The sequence below is a fragment of the Oryzias latipes genome, chromosome 19 (assembly GCF_002234675.1).
Source record: "Oryzias latipes chromosome 19, ASM223467v1".
In the NCBI taxonomy this organism is placed as follows: Eukaryota; Metazoa; Chordata; class Actinopteri; order Beloniformes; family Adrianichthyidae; genus Oryzias; species Oryzias latipes.
This window is the reverse complement of record NC_019877.2, coordinates 1,159,463-1,179,229: the sequence shown is the minus strand read 5'-3', so window position 1 is coordinate 1,179,229 and position 19,767 is coordinate 1,159,463. Positions and strand designations below refer to the sequence as shown.

Genomic DNA, 19,767 nt, shown 5'->3' with positions numbered 1-19,767 from the left:
GATCGTCTCTGAACAGACCGTGGTCTTTGGTTACCTTTTCTCGGCGGTATCGAGCCCGGGAAGTCAGGCTCGCTGCAGGACCCAAAACTTTAATTAAAAACACAAAAATGAAGACCATAAGGAAGAAAACTAAAGACTGTCAAGTGAATCCAGGAACCAACAGCAGAAATAAATGAGAAGCACATCACTTCCTGATGAAGGGAATCCAGTAAATCGCTGCTTCACTACAAAACAGACGCGTCTAAGTGATTTTCACAATCCTGATGAATTTTAATGATTAATAATCAATGGATATTGGTTTTATCATGTCTTTTTCTGCATGGGGGCGTCTGTGGTGCAGTGGTACACCACCTATGGGACTCTGTTGTTCTGATGAGCTAAGTGAAACTCTTGAAGTGAAGAGTGTGGAGCTGAAAACTGGTGTCTGATGCTATCAAGACGCTAACAATCTTTATGTAAACTCATCGGAAATATAAAGTGAAAGAAAATTTCACAAACTCTCCGGTTCGGGACTTTTTACAATTTTACATGCTCTAAAGAAATCCCTGCGAGTCCAGGATGGAGACCTGGGCCTAAAACGTGCTGGAAGCTGTAATCCGGTCTGTCGGTTACGTAACTTTAATCTGTGTATGAGGATGGTTCCAGAGCCGAGGCTTTCTGCTGCGGGAGGATTTAATTCAGGAAAAGCCGTTTGCTCTGCAGGTTGAACAGAAAGTTTCACTTAACCGGATCCCAGGTTCCATTTCGGGATGGAGGCGTCACCCAGCAGGTCAGTCGTGTCCACGAACACGACAACATTCAGGTGTGAGGTCAACCAGGAGGACCACTAAAGATGGTCTCCATCATGTGTTGACAAAAAACACAACAGAGGACACATTATTCAACTTTTATTCTGAAAAGATACAACAGGAACAGACAAGGTGCTGGCTTTCCATCACTTCCTGCCGTAGCAGGGTTACAGTGTGACACCATTAATACAGAATGACATCATCATCATGTTGCTTTTACAGTCATCGTTCTGGCTGGGAGAACTTTTATTAGTCTTGTGGTGCATTCAGGTTCTGTCAGAGCGTAAAAAAGTGGAGAACTTCCCCAAAGTCTCATACTACTAAATCTGGCTGGTAACAGATGATGGGCGGCACCATAATCTCAAATACCAAAGGGTTGTCGCCTCAGCATTCGGCTACAGTCTGGACCTCCAAGGTTCTGTCCAACAGAACCAAGTCCTAATGGACCCAAAACGGCAGCTTTCAAGTCAAACGTCAGTAAACGATGCACCCGATTAAAATCCTGAAATCCCATCTAAAAACCCACATAGGGACCAGACAGAACCAGAACCTGTCTGCTTAAATGTGGACCTCGTTCTTTAAGAAATTCCCAGTTTGGCTACCGTCCAGAGTGTGAGGATCTGACCACAGAGAGACTCGTAAAAACTAAAACCCTAAAAACACGCCAGGATGGTTCCGACCAGAACACCAGAAGGCTCAGGAGCACCAAGGAGGTCAGCAGGATGGATTCAACGCCGAAAAGTTGAGAAAGTGCTCAGTGAGAAGAAACTTGCTGGTTTCAATCAGAACCACGGTCACTACCAGGACCAGGATTCTGGGCTGAGTAAGGGACTGGTTCAGACTCGGGTTGGGTCTTCTACATGGATGAACCCCCTAAAACCTGAATGTGAGGAGAACCCAAACGTCCTGAACTTGGATGCATCTCTGAAACCCAACAAAGACACCCCCCCCATGATGAAGTCCTGAGGAGAAGTGAGGAGTCTGAGCTCGGACCAGACCCGCTGGATCTACCGGAACACGGTAAAGGCTTTGAAGTCTTTGGAGGTGTTGAAGTCTTACAAAGTTATGAAGGTTTGCAGGTTCTGTGGATGGTTCTAGAGCTCTTAAATCCTAAAGTCTGGTATCATCTGGACCAGAACCAGACCACATGAGCCCACAAGGGTTCTGTATAAATTCATTAAGGGATGCAAACATTCCCGGATCAGAACAAGGTGCTGGTCTGCGTGCAGAAATCTGGGTTTTCAAGTATGAGTCGGCTGTGCTTGCTGAACTCTCTGTGGTTCTGTTGCGGTTCTGTGCTACCTTCACCAGTAGGAGGCGCCCGTCTCTACATGGTTCCAGTCCAGCCACTCAGAAAAAAATCCTGCTGAGGTTCTGGGACTTCCAAATGGATCAAACTGTGTCGCATCTCTCTGGACCTCAGGCTCGGCGCGTCTCTCAGAGATCCGCCCGCCTGGTTCTACCAGAACCAGCCGGTAATTGTTTCCGAGGTTGTTATCCCAAAGGATCTGGTCGCCCGTCTGGTACCGGATGCAGAACTCCACTCTGCTGGTAGCATTCAAGGTCTCCGGCACCAAGATGGAGAAGGAGAAGGTATCGGTGTCGGGGCAGCCGTACACGTTGTTCAGGTACCGGCACGGAACGTCCTGGAAGCAGCTCCACGAGTCGAAGGTGATCCGAACCCACACAGACTTCTCAAAGCAGATGTTTTGGACCTGGATGGTACCGGACAGCAGGCGCTCGTGCACTGAACATGTCTCCAGACAAACCTGCTGGGCTTTCAGGCGGTTCCTGAGCTCCAGGTAGTTGGCAGCAGGAGGCGTGAAGCCCAGAACCAGACTGAAGGCGGGTTCTACAGAATCTGAGGGAAGAAGACGGAAAAACTGGTTATTTGAGGGTCAGGAGGAACGCAGCATCTCAGACGGGTCAACTTAAAGTTCTGCCAGTGCCGCCTGAGACGGAAGCCCCGCCTCCAGCTGCTACAACACGCTCCTGGACGGACGCCTCACCTGTGACCTCCTGCAGACTCTGTTTGGCGACGGCGTCCTTCATCTCCGTGAGCTGGAACTGCAGCTCAGCCAGCAGGTCGTCCTCTGACTCATCAAAGACGTGAACGGTGGTCAGCGCCAAACCCCAGGAGTCCGCGAACGCCACCTGCTTCCTCCTCCTCCTCCTCAGGTCCGCCTGGCCGCCATCCGTGGCCGCCTCTCCTAAAAGAGCGGTTCCCGTGGCGACGGCATCGCAGCATCCTGGTGACAGGCAGGGTCTCAGAGGGCTGCAGCAGGGCAGCACGGCGTCCGGTAAAGACAGTTGGTTGTCACGGTTACGGAAGTAGGAGCGCAGAGGAGGGGAACCGGCGAGCCAGATCCTGACGGCCATGTCGACGGGCACGGCGATCTGCACGCCTCCGGGATTCAGAGCAGGGAGGAAGCTGAGGAGGAACGCAGGAGGCTGTGAGTCGGCTGCATCTCTGCTCACCTGGAACAGGTGCTGCCTGCATCACATGCTATACATGACTAATGTAAACAGCTGGTGACCTCATGACCTTCTGCACCTCATCCATGATTGGCGCAGCAGTTTTCTCAAGTAAATGACCGGTTTCAGGTCAGAATGTTTGTTTTGATTCACTAAAAAGAAAAACTGCACTGAAGGAAGATTTTTTTTTCCTAAAATCACCTCCAAAAAAAAAGAGAAAAAAACATTAAAAATGGGTTTTTGCAGCAGTCCAGGCGGGTTTACTCCCCGCCAACTGCCCCGCCCACAACTCAGAGGTGAATATCTGATGAATTCCTGCCGCTCTGCAGAAACTGTCCCAGAAAACCTCACCAGGTTTTGATTGGGGGTCATCATAATGAGAAGGCAGGATGAGCAGTGGAAGTTTAGGTTGGCCTCCTGAACAGAACTGCAGGAAATGAATCCCCCAATCACTGCTCTCTGACCACGTGACCACGTGAGCCAATAAATGCAGATCAACCAGCTTCAGGTCAGCAGAGGACAGGAGGACTTATGTCACGCTGTTCAGGATCACAGATGACTGGAGGTCCTGGTCTGCACAAACAAAGGACCATGGCAGCCATGATGGAGATCACCCTTCCTGCTGACCGGAAGTCACCCACTGATCATGTCACCGCTTCCTGTTTACGTCTGGAGACCCGCAGACGATCAAAAACTGGAGAAACTTTTCTGTAGAAAATAATGATAAACGCGCATGTGCAGAAAAACCAAGCCGGATAAATGCCTAAATAAGTCGTTTGATTTCAAATATATGCGAGGATCTGCAGGTCTGCGCGTGTTCGCCTCCGGAACGTCCGCAGCTGTTGCGCAGTTTCAAATGGTCCGTGTTTCTCACCTCGTCCCGTTCATCCGGGCCTTTAGGCGCCACAGACCCGCGGAATCCTCGTCAGTCTGACGTGGAACATCTGCCGGCGGCGCGTTTGAACGCTTCTCGTTACACTTTTGTCCTCCTGTCCCTCCGGATTCCTGCCATTCTCCACGGAGAGCCACACACTGCACGTCCACGCGAACGGACACGCCCCCCAACGGCCAGGAGATGAGTGGAGAGGGAGGGAGCTCCAGCCAATCAGCTCTCGGCTCACTCTCATCCACAAGAAGAGTATGACGTGTGGTGGGAGGAGCCTATTTAAGTTCTTACCCACAACGCTGACTTACAGGTTTAGTCTGTGGGGTCAAATCAGGATCAGTCAACGAAAAACCAGCTTGTAAAAATAGACAAAATAGAACATTTGAAAATCTGAAAGCAGTTTTTAACTCCAAAGTAAATACTGTAAACTTGAAGGAAGTATTGAAAATGTCACAATTTACTCTTAAATCCAGCATCAAACATACATAAATACAATAACTTTCTGGTTACCTAAACATTTGAGTTTTTAGTTCTTTTCTACTGTCTTGATGTTGAATCATGGCTTCCCAACTTAAAAATCTTCTCTTGATACATTTCACCGGATATGGAGTGGTGCTGGGTTCAAGGCCCACAAACATCCTCCAGGTAGGAACCTACAGCCCTGCAACTCAACGGTACATGAAGGGGGACAAAGCAAAGAAACCAGAGCAAAATGGCTTCCCTCTAACGAAAGGCTAAGTCCCAAGGAAGAGCGAAAGCCTAGCGTGACCACACCCCACCACCCTGTGACGGGCAAAGAGGGTTGGTGAACCCATGAAGGGACTCAACAGAAACTGTCAGTTCTCTTCATTCCAACTAACCTCCCAGTTTCACTTTAGAATCCTGTGGATGAATTTAGAGATTTTGGTGTAGAACAGAGTTAGAAAAGTTTTTTTATTTTCTATCCTGTTCAAACAATAATAAATCTTGACCAGATCAAATCTAACTTTATGAGACGAGAACATTTTAACATCAACTTCATGCCAGATGAAAGTGTACAGCTAAACAACACCAGGCAGGTTTGGCTCTGCCAGACAAGACTCAGGGAATATTTATCTCAAAGCTGATTCAAAGTCGTGTGTTTTTGTGTCGCTTAAATAGGATAAATTTATTCTTAAAGCGTCTGGTTTACCTTTTGTGGAACACAATGAACAGAAGTAAAAAATACCTTTAGGTCCATTTAATTTATTCTGAATTTGACTGAATTGTGTTTTTGAAAAATGTTAAATGTCAAATTTGGGAGTTCAAGTACTTTGAGTCCATTGAATTTCAATGTTGTAAACTTATTTAAATTGACTTTTTTTTTCCTGAAGAGCAAATTGATCAATTTTGAATAAAGCGTTGTCATAAAAATGTTTTAATAGATATTTGCAGTAATAAAACATACAGCAGGAGCTGTGCTTCAACACTTTGGTTACATTTTCTGCATAGAAACGTCGTCTTCATCAGTACAAAACACAAGTGCTTACCGAGACTGTGCAAAATAAAGTAATACTGTCAAAAAAACATGAGTTGAGACATTCTGTGGCCTCCAGAACTCAGTTATAAATCCTGTACCATTCAAAAAAAAAAAAAAAAAAAAAGAAATACACTGCAGCTTCCCTCGCTCTGCCACTGAGCCGGCTGCAGGGCTGGCAGAACAGCAATGGCACCAGTAGGGGGCAGCCTCCCTCTGCTGCAATTTGGCTTCTGTTTAGTCTGACTGGGAGAAGCAGCAGAGCAGCAACACCCGCAAATCTGACATATGGCTTTTTTACAGTGCAATCTGCCACCATCCACCACTGTGAATCCACCGGCACCCACAGGCCACAGTAAGATCTACACTGGTGCTACAAATTCACTGGGATCCACAGGGATCTACTTTGGTCCACAATGAACCAGACCAGATCAAACAGAACTTTATGTTGGTGTAATAAAGTTCATAGTCTGTGATTGTCTGTTATTGTGTTATCCGACACCGGTTGTTTTACATGTTTCGACAGACGTCTTCCATCTTCGTCAGAGTCGTGATCAGATGGTTGCGTGTGACGTATTTATATATACTTCACATATTCACGTATGTATACATCACACACAACCATCTGATGACGACTCTCTGTTGTTGCTGGAATGGGAATTATGGGAAGATTCTTCAGGTTCTGGTTTCTCCTAGATTTCAGATAAAAACTATTCCTGGAAGTATTTTTGGAAGATGCATCGTTCTCTTCTTGAGTATCTGTTTTTGGGTTGAGCCTTTTCAAGATAAATACCCCCCCCCCCCCCCCTTTTAAAAAAATCCAGAGCAGGCTCTGGATTTAGTACCAACCATGTGAGACCAGAGGCTGGCTATGCTCTGGCAGCACACTGTCTCAGTGTTCAGCTGAGGGCATCACTGTGAAAACCTCTGATCAACCTTCAACAGACTGGTCTAAGCTTAAATCTAGATCAGTTCCTCCTCCTCTTCCTCATCTTCCTCTCTACAGGCAGATGTTAATCTGTTTGGCCAGCTCTCGGTCTAGGTCGTGGATCAGGGTATCAAAGTCCTTCAAGCTGAGTCGACAGTTAAACGGAGCATCAAAGTCTACAAATTCATCCACATAGAGACTTCCTCGGCCGCCTCCTCCTGAAGACCACACCTCCTTTTGCTCCTCCTCATCTTCGTCCCTGCTGCCTGAAACAATAAAGATAAAAAGGAGAAGTTCTGAAATGTTCTTAAACAGACTTAACAGCAGAATCTCTCATATCCAATTAAGTGATGACCTGCGTGAGACTTTCAGAATAAAACCCATTTTACCTCCGTCACTCTCACTTCCTGCCACCTCGTCATAGTCGGCTTCCTGTCCTAACTGAAGGTTCCGTCCGCAGACACTCCAGTCTCCGGCATAGCGGTTGATAAGAGGCGGACTCTCCAGCCGGGTCACACCAGCACGCCCACGACGGGACACCACCACCTCCTCCTCACGGTTCTGGGGCCGATTTATGACTGGATGGGAGAGTTGGTCCAGAGGATTTTGGGAGGAAGCAAGGGAAAATGAAGGGTAGGGGTTGTTATCTGCTGAATGATGAGTGGGCACTAAAGGACAAAGATGTAAAAGGCACAATAAGAAGTCTGTGTTTCTATGGTAACACACGGGGGCCTCTTGCCTTACCTGGCCAAAGCTGCAGCAGGTAGTGCAGAGCCTCAATGTGGCGCTTGAAGTCCACCGCACCGTTCATCTCCTCACCAGGCCCAAAGCCCTTGCCAGCACCTTTTCCCGCCCTTCCGCCCCCTCCCGTCTTCCAGGCCTCCTGCGTTGGGGTGAGTAGAACCGGGCCAAAACACACGGCAAGGTTCTGGTGCGTCATTCTATTGAAGGAGCTGAAGGACGCCACCAGACTGAGGTGGTCGAGCAGAAGAGACAATGTGGCCTAAAGGAAGATCAGTTTTGTTGAACTGATATTGTGATCAGGGTGTTCACACATTCTGAGTAAAATCAACAAAAGCTGAATGTCTTAATTTAAATATGACTTTGACTCCTAAACATAGCCTCAGTCCAGCTGTTAAAAGTAGATGAGTGTTTTTTCATGTCAAACGTCTTGGTCAGAGTCACTTATGAGGACTAGAACAGAACATGGATGTAAATACAATCATGGCAAAGCAGATCTGTGCAGCTGCTCCCTAAAGTCTGTGATGATCTGTTTTTAGGGAAACAGCAGTTTTCTACAGCAAACACTGCTCAAAAATAATTTCAGACCTCAGTGCAAGTTAAAAAGTGTAACCATAGGGATGCCTCAGGGATCAAATCTGGCCCCACTTTTATTCTCACAGAGAAGGACCAGCCAACATACCCATCATTTGATATGTGCAGATGAAAAGATGGAGGCCTTTCTATAGCTTTACATTAGTCAAAGGACATGCAGACCAATGAAAGGAGAGGAGTTAAAAAAAATAAGGTGAAAACAACTGTTGTAACAGTGTTATTACCCTCTCTGGGGTGGGAAGACAGGACAAGAGCCCAACAGTGCTCCGGGATAGCTGGGGATCTGGACTCTCAGGTGGGGAAGGTGCAGTTCGGATGGCCATGGCTTCTCTCACTACCTGGTACAGAGTTCTGGTGATGAGAGGGGATGGCAGCTCCCGCAGGTAGTCTTTCAGGATACCTGAGAAAGCAGCAGTAGGGTATTTAGGGCTTATATGTACTGAAGGAGTTTTGTGTACTAAAGGTTAAAGTCAGGAGACGAAACTATAGATGTTCTTATGGTTAAGATCCTTTGGGACCTTGAATTAGAGTTTTAGACCTGTACTGTCAAAAGTACAATTTTCAGCTTCAACAACTGGTTGTAGCATTACAGAAACAGGGACTGTTTATACAAAATTCAGCGACAAAAAACGAAACCTTTGTCTTTTTTAATAACTTTAGAAGTGAAGGAAGTGTTTGATTCATGTTTAGACTGTTTTTATTCATATGAATGGTTAATAAGCAAGGATCAACACAGGACATTTTTGACCTGAAGGTGAAGCTAAATGATCAAATTGCTGCATCAACAACACTGGTGTGAAGCTGAATTGCGAAACAATGATCACCGTCTTTAGTCGTTCGAAGACTTTGGTCCATCCAAATACTAACTAGAAGTATGTTGAACCAGTGCTCTGAGTTTGTGTCCACATCAGGGGCTACATTCAATCTGTCATGGTGTTTGGATGAATTCTCTGACCTGTGACGACATTGATGTCGGGATAGAGGTCTTCTGACAGACGGACAGCCGAGCTGTTCCTCTCAAACCAGTCTCTGAGCTCCTTCTTCACCGCAGCAGAACCACACAGTCTGTACAGACCCACCACCTGACATGCACAGATACCATCAGCTCGTGCAACAATGAAGAAAGCAGCATGGACTGCAGTGTCCAGGTCACCACCTTCAGTCCTCGTCGCTCTATCTCTGCAACAGTTTTCTGGATCAGCAGAGGCACTGGAACTGCTGATTCCTCTTTCTCTACAAGCTGGTGCAGTTCAATCCCAAAGACATTGGCTGGAGTAGACGTGTCCCCCATTGGCTACAGACATAAATGTTTACAACTTTGTTAACTCTGAGGAAATCAAAAGTACCTCATTACTGGTTTTTGTGGAAGTAGAAGTGTTTCTGTGTACCTGTGTGTCCCATTTTTCTTGCAGAGACAGCTTAAGGTAAAGTAGTCCTCTGGGCTCCAGCTTCACACAGAGCTGTTGACTACGACTCCCTGAAAGAGAAACACACTCGGTTTGTTTGTCAGCTCCACTTCTTTGCATGAATTAAAATGAAAGTACTATCAAAGATGCAATATTCTGTGTACTAAACCTTTAAAAAGTGGAGGTATGGAGACGCCTCCCAGACAGCACACTCTATTTCTGGTTGGACCTCCTGAAGTTGCTGGTTGATGTCCTCCTGCTGCTGGGTTAGCTGATGGAAGAGAAAATCTAAACGTGAACATCATATAGATTTGATCTTGGTCCAAACTACCGTAAATTAGGGTTTGCTTGTTTGACCTAAGTCCAATACCCATTTAGATAAGCCTGAATCAAGTTTGAAAAACAAGAAATTTGTGAAACATGCAGCAGAGGAGAAAAAATAAAAAAAAATGTGTCGGATAAATTCCCTCGCTGTTCGCTTTAACAATTGTCAGAAACATTTCAACCTGCAAAACTGCAATTTCAGTCATAAACAGAAGAAAAATTTTGATGGGAATCAAAGTATACTCAAAGTGTACAAACATAGAACAAACTTTTGTCAATTCTCCATCATGAACAGACACTGAACAACAGGGTAGCGCCTTCTGCTCCCATCATTTAAAGGACATACCCTCACCAGGAAATCTAGACTGATCTATGCTAAAGGATCATTCTTCTCTCAGTCAAACTCATCACAGTTCAATTATCAATTTGTACGTAAAGTTTAAGTCCTTTTCCATTCTCCATTCAGCAGCAACAATGCAATACTGGGATACCGGTCTCTGAGTGCCGGTCTAAGTCCAGGTGAAGTCAGGCAGGAGGGGCATCTGATGTAAAACCAGGTCCAACTTGGATATAAAAATAATGAACAGCAGAAGAAGGATGAAAAGGACTCTGGACCCTGGAAAGGGAGCTTCTTCTCATATGGGATGTTTTGTAACAGACAACATTGCTTTGATTATATTAAAGATCTCATAGTGTCTTGCCAACCCAACAGAACACTTCGCTCACAAAATGCAGGACTGCTTGTGGTTCCCAGAATTTTTAAAGGTACAGTTTAGAAGTTTACCTTACCACAAAGGAGGGTCTATGCCCAGTTTAGCCTAATCTGTTTAGTTTAGTTTAGCTGGTATTGAATTCTACAACTTTATGCTCTTTATGATTCATTCTTATTATACAATTACCGGTGTGAAGCCCATTGAGATAACTATTGTTGTAATATTGGGCTATATAAATAAAATGTAATTGAATTGAGTAAGTGACATAACCTGGGATGTAATGTAATTGACATTGGAGCTTTGGAGAATTGTGATTAAACAGGTTTATTGATCGCACCTGATCCGAACAACAACCCCAAACTCCTCTGTGCCCTGCTGTGGCCTACAGAAGCCTAAAGGATGTTAATTTAGAGTTGAAGGTACAGTTTGTCTGAAGTGAACCAACTTTAAGATGTCCGTTCTGTTGGACCTTTGCCCAGTTTTAATACCTGGCGTTAACACCACGATGCGGAGTTGCCGTGCTCGCTCCAGCTCCAGGTGAAAGGTGTGGTTGAGGGTCAGGGAGGAACCTTTCAGGGTCAGGAGAGCAGTCCTGGCTCTTGTCGCTCCATCAATCTGGATGGCCACAAATATGTCCTTACTGTTCTCTGACCTGGATCAGACGTCCACACATGTCAAACAATGATTAATGACTCCTGAACAACAGATCTGTAAAGCAATGACAAACATTTGTTGGAAAATTTGTTCAAATGAGAGCATTCCCTGGATAACCTGAAGGTTTCATTGTTTGTTTGAAGATTTCCGAAAAGCTAGCACTACTTAAACTTTGTGGCTGCATCTCCTCTGGTCTGAGGTGGATGTTCTGCATACTATCATAGAACTGACTGTGGAAGTCTTTCCAACATCTCATCAAGTGAAGCAGTCTCAGATGTGGCTGATTGTACCTGCTGGTCTTCATGTCCTCCAGGCCAAGCAGGTGGACAGTCAGCAGCCCGGTCACCCGCTGGCTGCATCTAGGCGGGTCGGCGCCCAAGTACAGTCTGAACGAACTAACGTCACATGGCACTTCTTGGGGCGAGGAAACTTGGGGAGCCTGTTGCCGTGGTAACAACTCTGGGGAATCGCCATCACTAAGGTAGCCTGACAAAAAACACTACTTTAATCAACAATAAATCCTTGATCTTTTTTTCTTCGTCTTTAGAGTGGGTTCACAATTGGGTTAGCTTTCACAACTTCTTAGAATTACTTTAGCTATGGAATAAGTGTGGTCATCTTTGTCAGACATTTAGCTGGCTCCTAATTGGCTGCCTGTACATTGTAGCACTGGTACAGGTCTATATGAAGATCCTGAAATGCCAGTAAATTTGTAAAATCATGTTTTCTTGGAGCCTGATGAAGACACATTTAGGAATGTGTGTTTGTCAAAACTCTACATGTTACAATAACTTTATCTTTCATTTAATGAGTTGTTTTGATTACAGTAATCATTAAAACCTTTTAGCTGAGCTTTTTTCTGACATTTTGGGATGTTCGTTGACATTGGAGAAAATCAAAGCACTTTGGTCACCTCCTTTACTGGCCGAGCGTCCTCGGGATGATCGCCGTAGGGGTCGAGCTGGGGGGGTCGAGCTGTCCAGATGATATTTGCTGATCACATTCTGATTTGATGCTCCCGAGGCCGTTGTCTTGGTGTCCTCTGAATCTCCTGTGTTGTTTCCGTGGCGATAAGCACGAGACGAAGAGCGAAAGCTGAGTTTACGTCGCAGCTCAGGAAGTTTCTTCATCCTAAGAGAAAGCTTTCGGACAGTGCCAGGAGACCTCAGCTTATCAATCACAGATCCTTTCTTCTGAGAGGCGGGGCTAGAGTCTGAGGGAGGTGAGTCTGAAAGGCAGTGATGGAGAAGATCCATGAAAGTGCTGTTGTATGATGGGACATAAAACACACACGAGAACACCTTTTACCTGGCTTTTCTGCACTGATGTCTTCAGCCTGGTGGCTAAGGGTCAGAGGATCTAATGGACCGTCAACTTCTCCTTCAAGCTGGACTCTGGTCTCCGTCTCCAGATTTTTTGGTACTCCTATTTTTTCACTCCTTCTCTTCCATATCACCTCCTCCCTAAGTGGACTTCCAGTGGCCTCATCCTCAGGGATGGGGTTGTACCAGATGTTGCTGCCATTGTCTTCGCGAGGGCTAAGTAGGTTGTCTGACTCGTGGCTCTTTCCTGAAGACAGCACCCAGGCTCTGCTGGTGCGATCGAGGCTCTGCAGGTACGAGCGTTGGCCTGACAGCTTTGTGTTGATGGAGGAGGCAGGCTTGTCATTGTAGCTACATGTTGGCTGTGAAGCTTCGTGTTGTGTTGCGGTGCTAACCAGGGCACAAGTGGAGCTGGTGGCATCACCAGTATAGGAGGTAAGCATTCTGTCACCTTCATGTTGGTTCTGGAAGGATTGGAATAAAACATACAAGTTACTTTGCAATAAAAGAAAATATGACTGTAAATAGATTCAGGAAAAGAAGAAATTCAAATTAAATTAAGCACTAATTACTAACATAAAGCACTAATTCACAAGTAGGTTTGTCCCGGCACACAAAAAGATTGAAACATCAAACCAAGAAATGATGTAATTCAATCATTTAGATTATTATATCCTTATTTTAGTCCAAATAAGGCAAGATTGTCCCAACTGTACTTTCTCAAGAGCTGTGCAAGGAAACAACGAATCACATTGGAGTGTTTCCTGATTATTAAGCAGGCAAAACGCACCAGTGGACAGAAAAACTGCTTCCAAAGAGAAGAACAGAAAGAAACGTCCATCAGAACCAGACTCTGATACAGTGACCATCTACTGTGAATGGTTAGTCTGATTGACCAGAATAGAGACAGACAAATGTACTGTAACTGCAGCAACATCAGGAGTGTAAAGATTTGCTTTGGTATAGGTCAATTTGACTAGCAACTTGCCTCAGACACATTGATCTGGTTGGATCGTAGGAGTATAAATCGATTCATCGATTAAGTCAGTTAATCGTTACACCCCTGAGCGACAAGATTACCTCATAATCACTGGAACATCTGGTAGAAGACAAAAGATGGAGGTTAGTGAGCAGCAGATGGAGGACAAAGCAGAAGAACAATCTACCAGGAACAAAAGGAGGAACGTTCATCTGCTGAAGGGAACCAGAACAGAACTGTTCATTAAGTTTAGGACAGAAACTGGAGGCTGAACAGTCCTGAGCTAAATGAGACTTGGATCAGAGGATAAGATCCGAATCTACGGTCACCTCCTCCACCTCCCTGAAGAGACAATCGAGGCATCACAGTCAAGAGTGTTGCAAGTCTGCTACAGACCCTTCGTCCAGTCAGAGATGACCACAGCACATTGACATTAACTAGATGGACACCACCTCCAACTACCAACACTCAGGACTAAATCTCAATTAGAGGATGGAATCAAAGGTGCTACTTGGTTTTTACCTTCTCCTGTCTCACATTATGGCCCAGGCTTTGTTCAGGTGGATCCTGGCATCTTCCTGATGGGTCTCGTAACTCCAAAGGTCTGTGGTTGGGGTTTAGAAATGGGGGCGGAGCCGCTGCTCCCTGCTGTGCCCACTGTTGTTTCTTAGCAACCGTGATAAAGTTGCGAGGTCGTGGTGGGGCATCTGATGACGTTGCTTGTGTTGGTTTCATGGATGGAGACGATGACAACGAAGAAGGCTGGACCATTTCTGATGAGACTGCTGCCTCTGGAGGAAACAACAAAACCTGTGTCAGCAGGTTAGAGGACAGAAGGAAAAGCTCTGTGTTTGTGTTTCTCTCTAGTCTCCGTAAAATACATTGTCTTTAGAATTTTTGGCTTCATTTCTCCATAAACTCTGAGAAAGTTCCAAGAAAAGGTTGATTTCTGCTTTCTGGAGCTTCAGGTGACACATTTTGGTGGAGTTGAACAGAACAGGACAGCTTAAAAAGGCATGTCAGATGATCATCATCAACAAACCTTGTTTATTTGCAGATTTTCCCAAAGTGGTTTTTACTTCATTTGGATCCCTTTAAACTGTTGATTGTTTGCATGTAAACTTGTTCAGCAGGTTGTGGTGAAAGTTTTTTTTTTTTTTACTTGTCCGGTCCAACAGCTAAGCAAACAGATGAGAGCTGAAGGCCTTTTGTGTTGGACATATTTTACTTTTACAACAGGGGTTATGAATCTCATGATACACCAGATGTATATTTGAATAAACCCCTCTTGTAATTTCAGCTAAACTTTATTCATGTTAATAATATTTGTAAATATGTTTTGTTGGAATGGACGGAAAAGAAAAGGAGTAAAGAAGAGAGAAGGATGACAGATGGGTGGGGGTGATTATAGTAGTGAGGGGTAAGATCATGAAGCGTCAGAAAGCAACAAGTTGCTGGAGCTTTATGATCACAACTGACAGGTTAAGATGCATGAAAAATCTAAAATGGGCGGGGCCTGTCCACACACACTCAAACGTTACAAACACACCTGTTGGCTCAAAGTGTTCACACACAAACAAGTCTACATGGACATACTGCCGCTAACATTCACACACACATACTTATGCATCCAGACTAACACGTGTGAAACATTTCATTCAGTCACGCAAACTGTTTGTGCAAAGGTGAGATCGCACCTGTGCTGGAGTCAGTGTTTATGCTCTTCTGGGGTGGATCATGGAATGTAAAAAGAGGGAGAGAGCCCAGCCGCCCCCCCCCACCAAGGCCCCCACCGCAGCAGCAGCGGCAGCCGGGACCCCCCAACACCCACACAGTACAGCAGATAGAGAAAGACCGCCCGCCGGGCAACCACATCCGCCACCCCGGGCAGGGCCAGCGGGACCGCCACAGCGGCCCCCAACACCAGAGAGCAGGGGGGTGAAAGTTGGTCTGTGTCTGCTGACGGCCGCACAGACGATGACCACGGAAACGCCACAAACTATGATGAGCCCTTTAGCTTTGACGAGCATGTGTTCTTCAGTTTGAACAGATCTTTTGGACCATCCCGCTTCTCTGCTCTGACACCCACAGCAGAGGATCTGTGTAGGATCCTCGTGACAGGCAGTGTGCAGAGCGTGACCGGCCGTCATGAATGAACTCTCTGTCGCAGCGTCTGTTCTCTCATTTACCCTGATCATCTGACATCTCTGGCTTTGATCGAAGTCATGTGTGTCTTTGTGCTGCTTTGTGATTGGTCCTTTGGTGTCTGCTAAAATTAGCTCGTCAAAGCAAACCAGAATGTTCGTAAACCTGAGAGTGAACATAGATCAGAATAAATAAAATGGTCCATTTTGACAACAAGCATCCAATATAGAAGTTTGTCATTCAACAAGCAAAAAACTGGGATGTAGACGCAGAAGATCCATTTAGCAAACGCAGTGGGATTGTTGAAGCTGCTGTTTTTGCTATGCAATGGCGATGACACATGCATGGCTTTGAGATTTTGGACAAATGGAGGAGCAGCTATATATCAATGGGGGCACAGGAGTGTCTTGAGACCCGTGTGGCCACCTCAAGGGATGTCATGTAGATGGGATGTGCCATTGTCGTGTGTGTGGTAAGTGCATCCTGAAGTATCGGTAAGGGTTATGGAAGGTACACTCACTTGTGACGTACGAGTGCTGCTGTTGTGCGGCGTCCTTACGCCACACTGCAGACGTAGGTAAGGTTTGAGTACTTGCTTCCTATAAATGCTGTACGGGGTGTGCACGCTATCCGTAAGTGTCCGCAGGACGTCCACACAGACTACACTTTGATTAACGGTCAGCCTGCAGCAAAGAGTGCGCACATATCACTCAGACCGCACTAACGGCTCCTTGTACAGTCTGCAGGATTTGGGGAGGTTGACAAACAACAGTACCATGTGACGTTACGACACGCCTGCGTCTGACCTACTTCACCCTTACTTAAGGTTGTGTCACGCAGCCGCTACATACGTTCTGTGCATTTTCCACTTATGAAATTATGGTCTTTTGTGATACCTGTGTGATACACGTCATTCAGACGTGTTTCTTGCGTTCGTCATTCGTAGATGTCCGAGGGTTTCGTCCAACGGGTCTTTACGTGGATTCAGTTAAAAAAATATGAGAATTACGCAGTTTAGGATTATTTCAGGTTGTTTATATATAATTATTATGTACATTTTAAGCAATTATGCGGGATTTATTGCAAGATGCATACTCAATTTGTGGGTTTCCACAAGCGTTCCTCGGATGTCTAACAGACTTTTCACGCATGTACCACACATGTATGGCTTTTATATCACGTATACGGCACACATATCATGTTCAAAATACATAATTGATGCCGAAATCATGAATGAATTGCATATAAACGACGCAATAATCACACACGGTTCGCGTTGTACGTTGATTTACGTGTTCTTTGCGAACTCTTTGCGTGGTTTATCTGTACTTCCTTCGTGGTTTTAACGTGATTCATTTCTAATATATCTGTGACAATTTCACATAAAGGACCAAAATGTTCTCACTTTTTCCATGTATATTTACGTATGTCCAATTTACATCCGTGCAAAATGCGCAAATATGCGTAGGGGTGGTGTGACACGACTTTTACCCTTACGTGTTGTGTAAGCGTTCTCAATCACCTGTCGCCCACAGCATGTTTGTAGAATAACGTGCCGGACCTTTTTCTCTCTACGGGACCACTGAGTCGTCCACCACCTTGATGTGTCCTGGGGGTCACCTGTGTGTCCCGTACAGGTTTGACAGCTGTAAGGACAGTTTGGACTATAAGACTTCAGGTACTGATTTGGTTTTAGCCCATCAGAGTGTTAAAAGCTGAACTTATTTTAATCTTTTTTTTAAATTTTCCTATTGGTGCTATCGTTCTATTTTTACCTTATTTATTCTGTGCACAGTCGCTTACTTTCTGCTATAGTGGTGCGTCAAAGAATGAACGTGGCTCAGTCTGTCCTGCGCTGTGGTAAATGTGGAACAACTTTCTATGAATCATGACATCTGCTCCACTCTCCAATGAAAAAACTGGGAAGTTAGGGGAAAAAAAACAAAGTGTTGAGGAGAGGAAACATCATCATCAGCATCATCAGTGTTTAGGGTCCGGCAGCTGAGATAAAACATCAAACTTTGACAACAGAAACCTGCAGACGTCCTTCTGGAAGGGTTACATCAAACTCTCAGCAACGAATCTGGATGGTTGGTGTTTTTTTCTGAACATCTAAGATTATTTTAAAAGAACTTTAGTCGTCTGCATCAGCTGCAGCTCAACGGAAGCTGACCGGACCGGACAGACGGAGCAGCGGCTGAGCTGGCAGTAGAACCTGACTGATGGAAAGAAATCAGAGCGACCCGGATCCCAAAACCTTCTCAGGCCTTCACTGAAGCGCCCTCGTGGGGGCTATTTCTGGAGCCTGTTTACATTACGTGCAATTATGTTTATAATGGGGGCAATTTCAGCGGGTCTCCATGGAAATGTTTTACCAGAGAAGCCTCCACAAGCAGAACCCACGTTCAGTCTGACAGAGCGGGGCCACAGTGGGTTCCTTTTTGGACCCGATCGTCCTGGGATCCTGGTGCTGGAGGGGCCTGGGGGTGGGGGTGGGGGTAAATAAACAGCTGTAAGTGCAGATGTGAAAGAGGCTTCTGTGTTAGCGAGCAAACACACAGCTGCCCATTCAGCACTCATTACAACCACAGACGCACAAACACGCGTTTGACTCCACTGCACAATGTGTGCTTGTTGTGTTGCTGCTCAGCATCACGTTCATGTTGTGCGTTTGTGTGTCGGTAACATTTTAGAATGTATCTGTGGGACAAACACTGGACATGTATTTAAGCGCACAACAACTAAAGTGAACTGCACATAACTCACAACCAGGTCAACACAAACTTTACAATAAACTTTACACAAGCTGCACAGCAAGGTCAACAAACTTCACAATAAAGTCATTAAACACAACAAAGTAAATCTAAACTGCACAAAACTCACACTATGGTTAACACAAACTGCACAACAAAGTTAACAAAAAGCTTACAAGATCAACACAAACTGTACTAACTCACAACAAGGTCAACAAACTTTCCAATAAAGACATCAAACACAACAAAGTCAACACAAACGGCACAACAAAGTTTACAAAAAGCTCACAACAAGCTCAACACAAATTGTACAAACTTCACAATAACTTTGCCCCAAACTACACAACATTGCCATTTCTGACCCACTCAGATCAAACACCGTTCAGATAAACAGGAAGTGAGCGTAGAGGCGCACAAACACACACAAACACACACAAACACACACAGAGGGTCTAATGGCAGGAAGTGGTCAGCTGACCCAGTCTGCCTCCAGGAAGAAGAACATTAGGAACACATGTTCTGATGAGCAGATTAGAACCCGCCTCACAGAAGCTTCAAGGACACCTGAGGGCCCGGTCCCCCACCTGAAGGGAGGACCCCCCCCCCACACACACACACACTCTGTTGACACTAAACAGAACCAAGGTGACCTGCCCTCACCTGCAGCTTACCTGTCAGACACAAAAACACATCTACGACTGTTATTTTATCAGAACCACCTGGACCCCTCCATGCAGCTCCGAACCAGAGATCAGGTCCGGTTAGGCCCCCCCATTTGGGCTTGGTCTCCTCTGAAAGCTGCAGGAGCTTCATCCAGTCAAGTTCTGCTTCAGCCTGACTGGGAGGAAACCCAGAACCGAGCGGTCTCAGAGGGTTCTGGAGTTTCTCCTGCTGTTCCTCTGATGGAGAGAGGAGGCGGGAGCAACAGGAAGCTGGTTCTGTTCAGCCCAGAGGGTCTGGATCAGGCAAACAGGATGTTCAGACCGCTGCGACACGTTCACACGCTCCCAGAAAGTAGGGAAAAGTCAGCTCCTCACCACTGAGTTTGGGCTCGGTCTTCCTGCGGCTCCTGTCTTTGCCTCTCAGCCTGGAGAGCGTCCTCTTCAGCAGGGGCTCAGCCATGGTGCACCTCCTCTTCCTCCTCCTGCTGGCCTCGGAGGAGCGGAGCAGATGTTCCAGCAGGAGAAGCAGAAGTCAGCGCTCCTTCTCCTGAGTGGAGCGTAACTGAGCCTCAGCCTTGGCCATGACTCCCAGGCTCTCCTGGCTGTGAGAGCTGCTCGACAGGAAATGAATTCCGCACATTCTTTCCCAAACTCCCCCTCTTCGCCTCCTCCTCCTCCTCCCACTCTCCACCCTCAGCAGGGAGGGAGGGAGCCCAGGATTTGGGCCTGTGTGATTTGTAGTTTTATTTCTGGAGCAAACAGCTGAGCTTCAGTTTGGTTCCATCCTTCAGTCGTTTCTTCAATCCAGAAAAGTTGTAGCACTAAGGTGGTATTGATCGCTTACTGATGACCAGATTGATCAGGAGTCCTCTTCAGAGATGCAGAAGGAGGGGAGGAGCCAG

At 45.9% G+C, this 19,767-nt stretch overlaps 2 protein-coding genes across 5 annotated transcripts; both read right to left on the bottom strand.

The window, feature by feature from the left end:
• Positions 1-871: 871 nt before the first annotated feature.
• On the bottom strand, positions 872-4,337 carry LOC101165715 (protein phosphatase 1 regulatory subunit 3C-B). The gene is made up of 3 exons (XM_004086818.3): positions 4,138-4,337; positions 2,798-3,219; positions 872-2,649 (listed from the first exon to the last, which is right to left on the bottom strand). Exons 1-3 carry the CDS (start codon positions 4,149-4,151, stop codon positions 2,093-2,095), a joined length of 993 nt encoding a protein of 330 aa, XP_004086866.1. The 5' UTR covers positions 4,152-4,337; the 3' UTR covers positions 872-2,092.
• Positions 4,338-5,529: 1,192 nt separating this feature from the next.
• syde1 (synapse defective Rho GTPase homolog 1) lies at positions 5,530-19,576 on the bottom strand. 4 transcript variants are annotated; one of them, XM_011473506.3, is made up of 14 exons: positions 19,241-19,576; positions 13,828-14,096; positions 12,313-12,790; positions 11,918-12,232; positions 11,295-11,490; positions 10,839-11,002; positions 9,483-9,584; positions 9,296-9,384; positions 9,064-9,201; positions 8,863-8,989; positions 8,132-8,307; positions 7,317-7,575; positions 6,962-7,240; positions 5,530-6,838 (listed from the first exon to the last, which is right to left on the bottom strand). In XM_011473506.3, the coding sequence occupies exons 1-14, from the start codon at positions 19,323-19,325 to the stop codon at positions 6,645-6,647; spliced, it is 2,871 nt and encodes a 956-aa protein (XP_011471808.2). In that variant the 5' UTR covers positions 19,326-19,576; the 3' UTR covers positions 5,530-6,644. The 4 variants fall into 4 exon arrangements, with proteins under 4 accessions (XP_011471808.2, XP_020557660.1, XP_020557659.1 ...); XM_020702001.2 differs by lacking the exon at positions 19,241-19,576 and adding an exon at positions 18,875-19,145 and having other exon boundaries at positions 9,483-9,572; XM_020702000.2 differs by lacking the exon at positions 19,241-19,576 and adding an exon at positions 18,875-19,142.
• Positions 19,577-19,767: the final 191 nt, after the last annotated feature.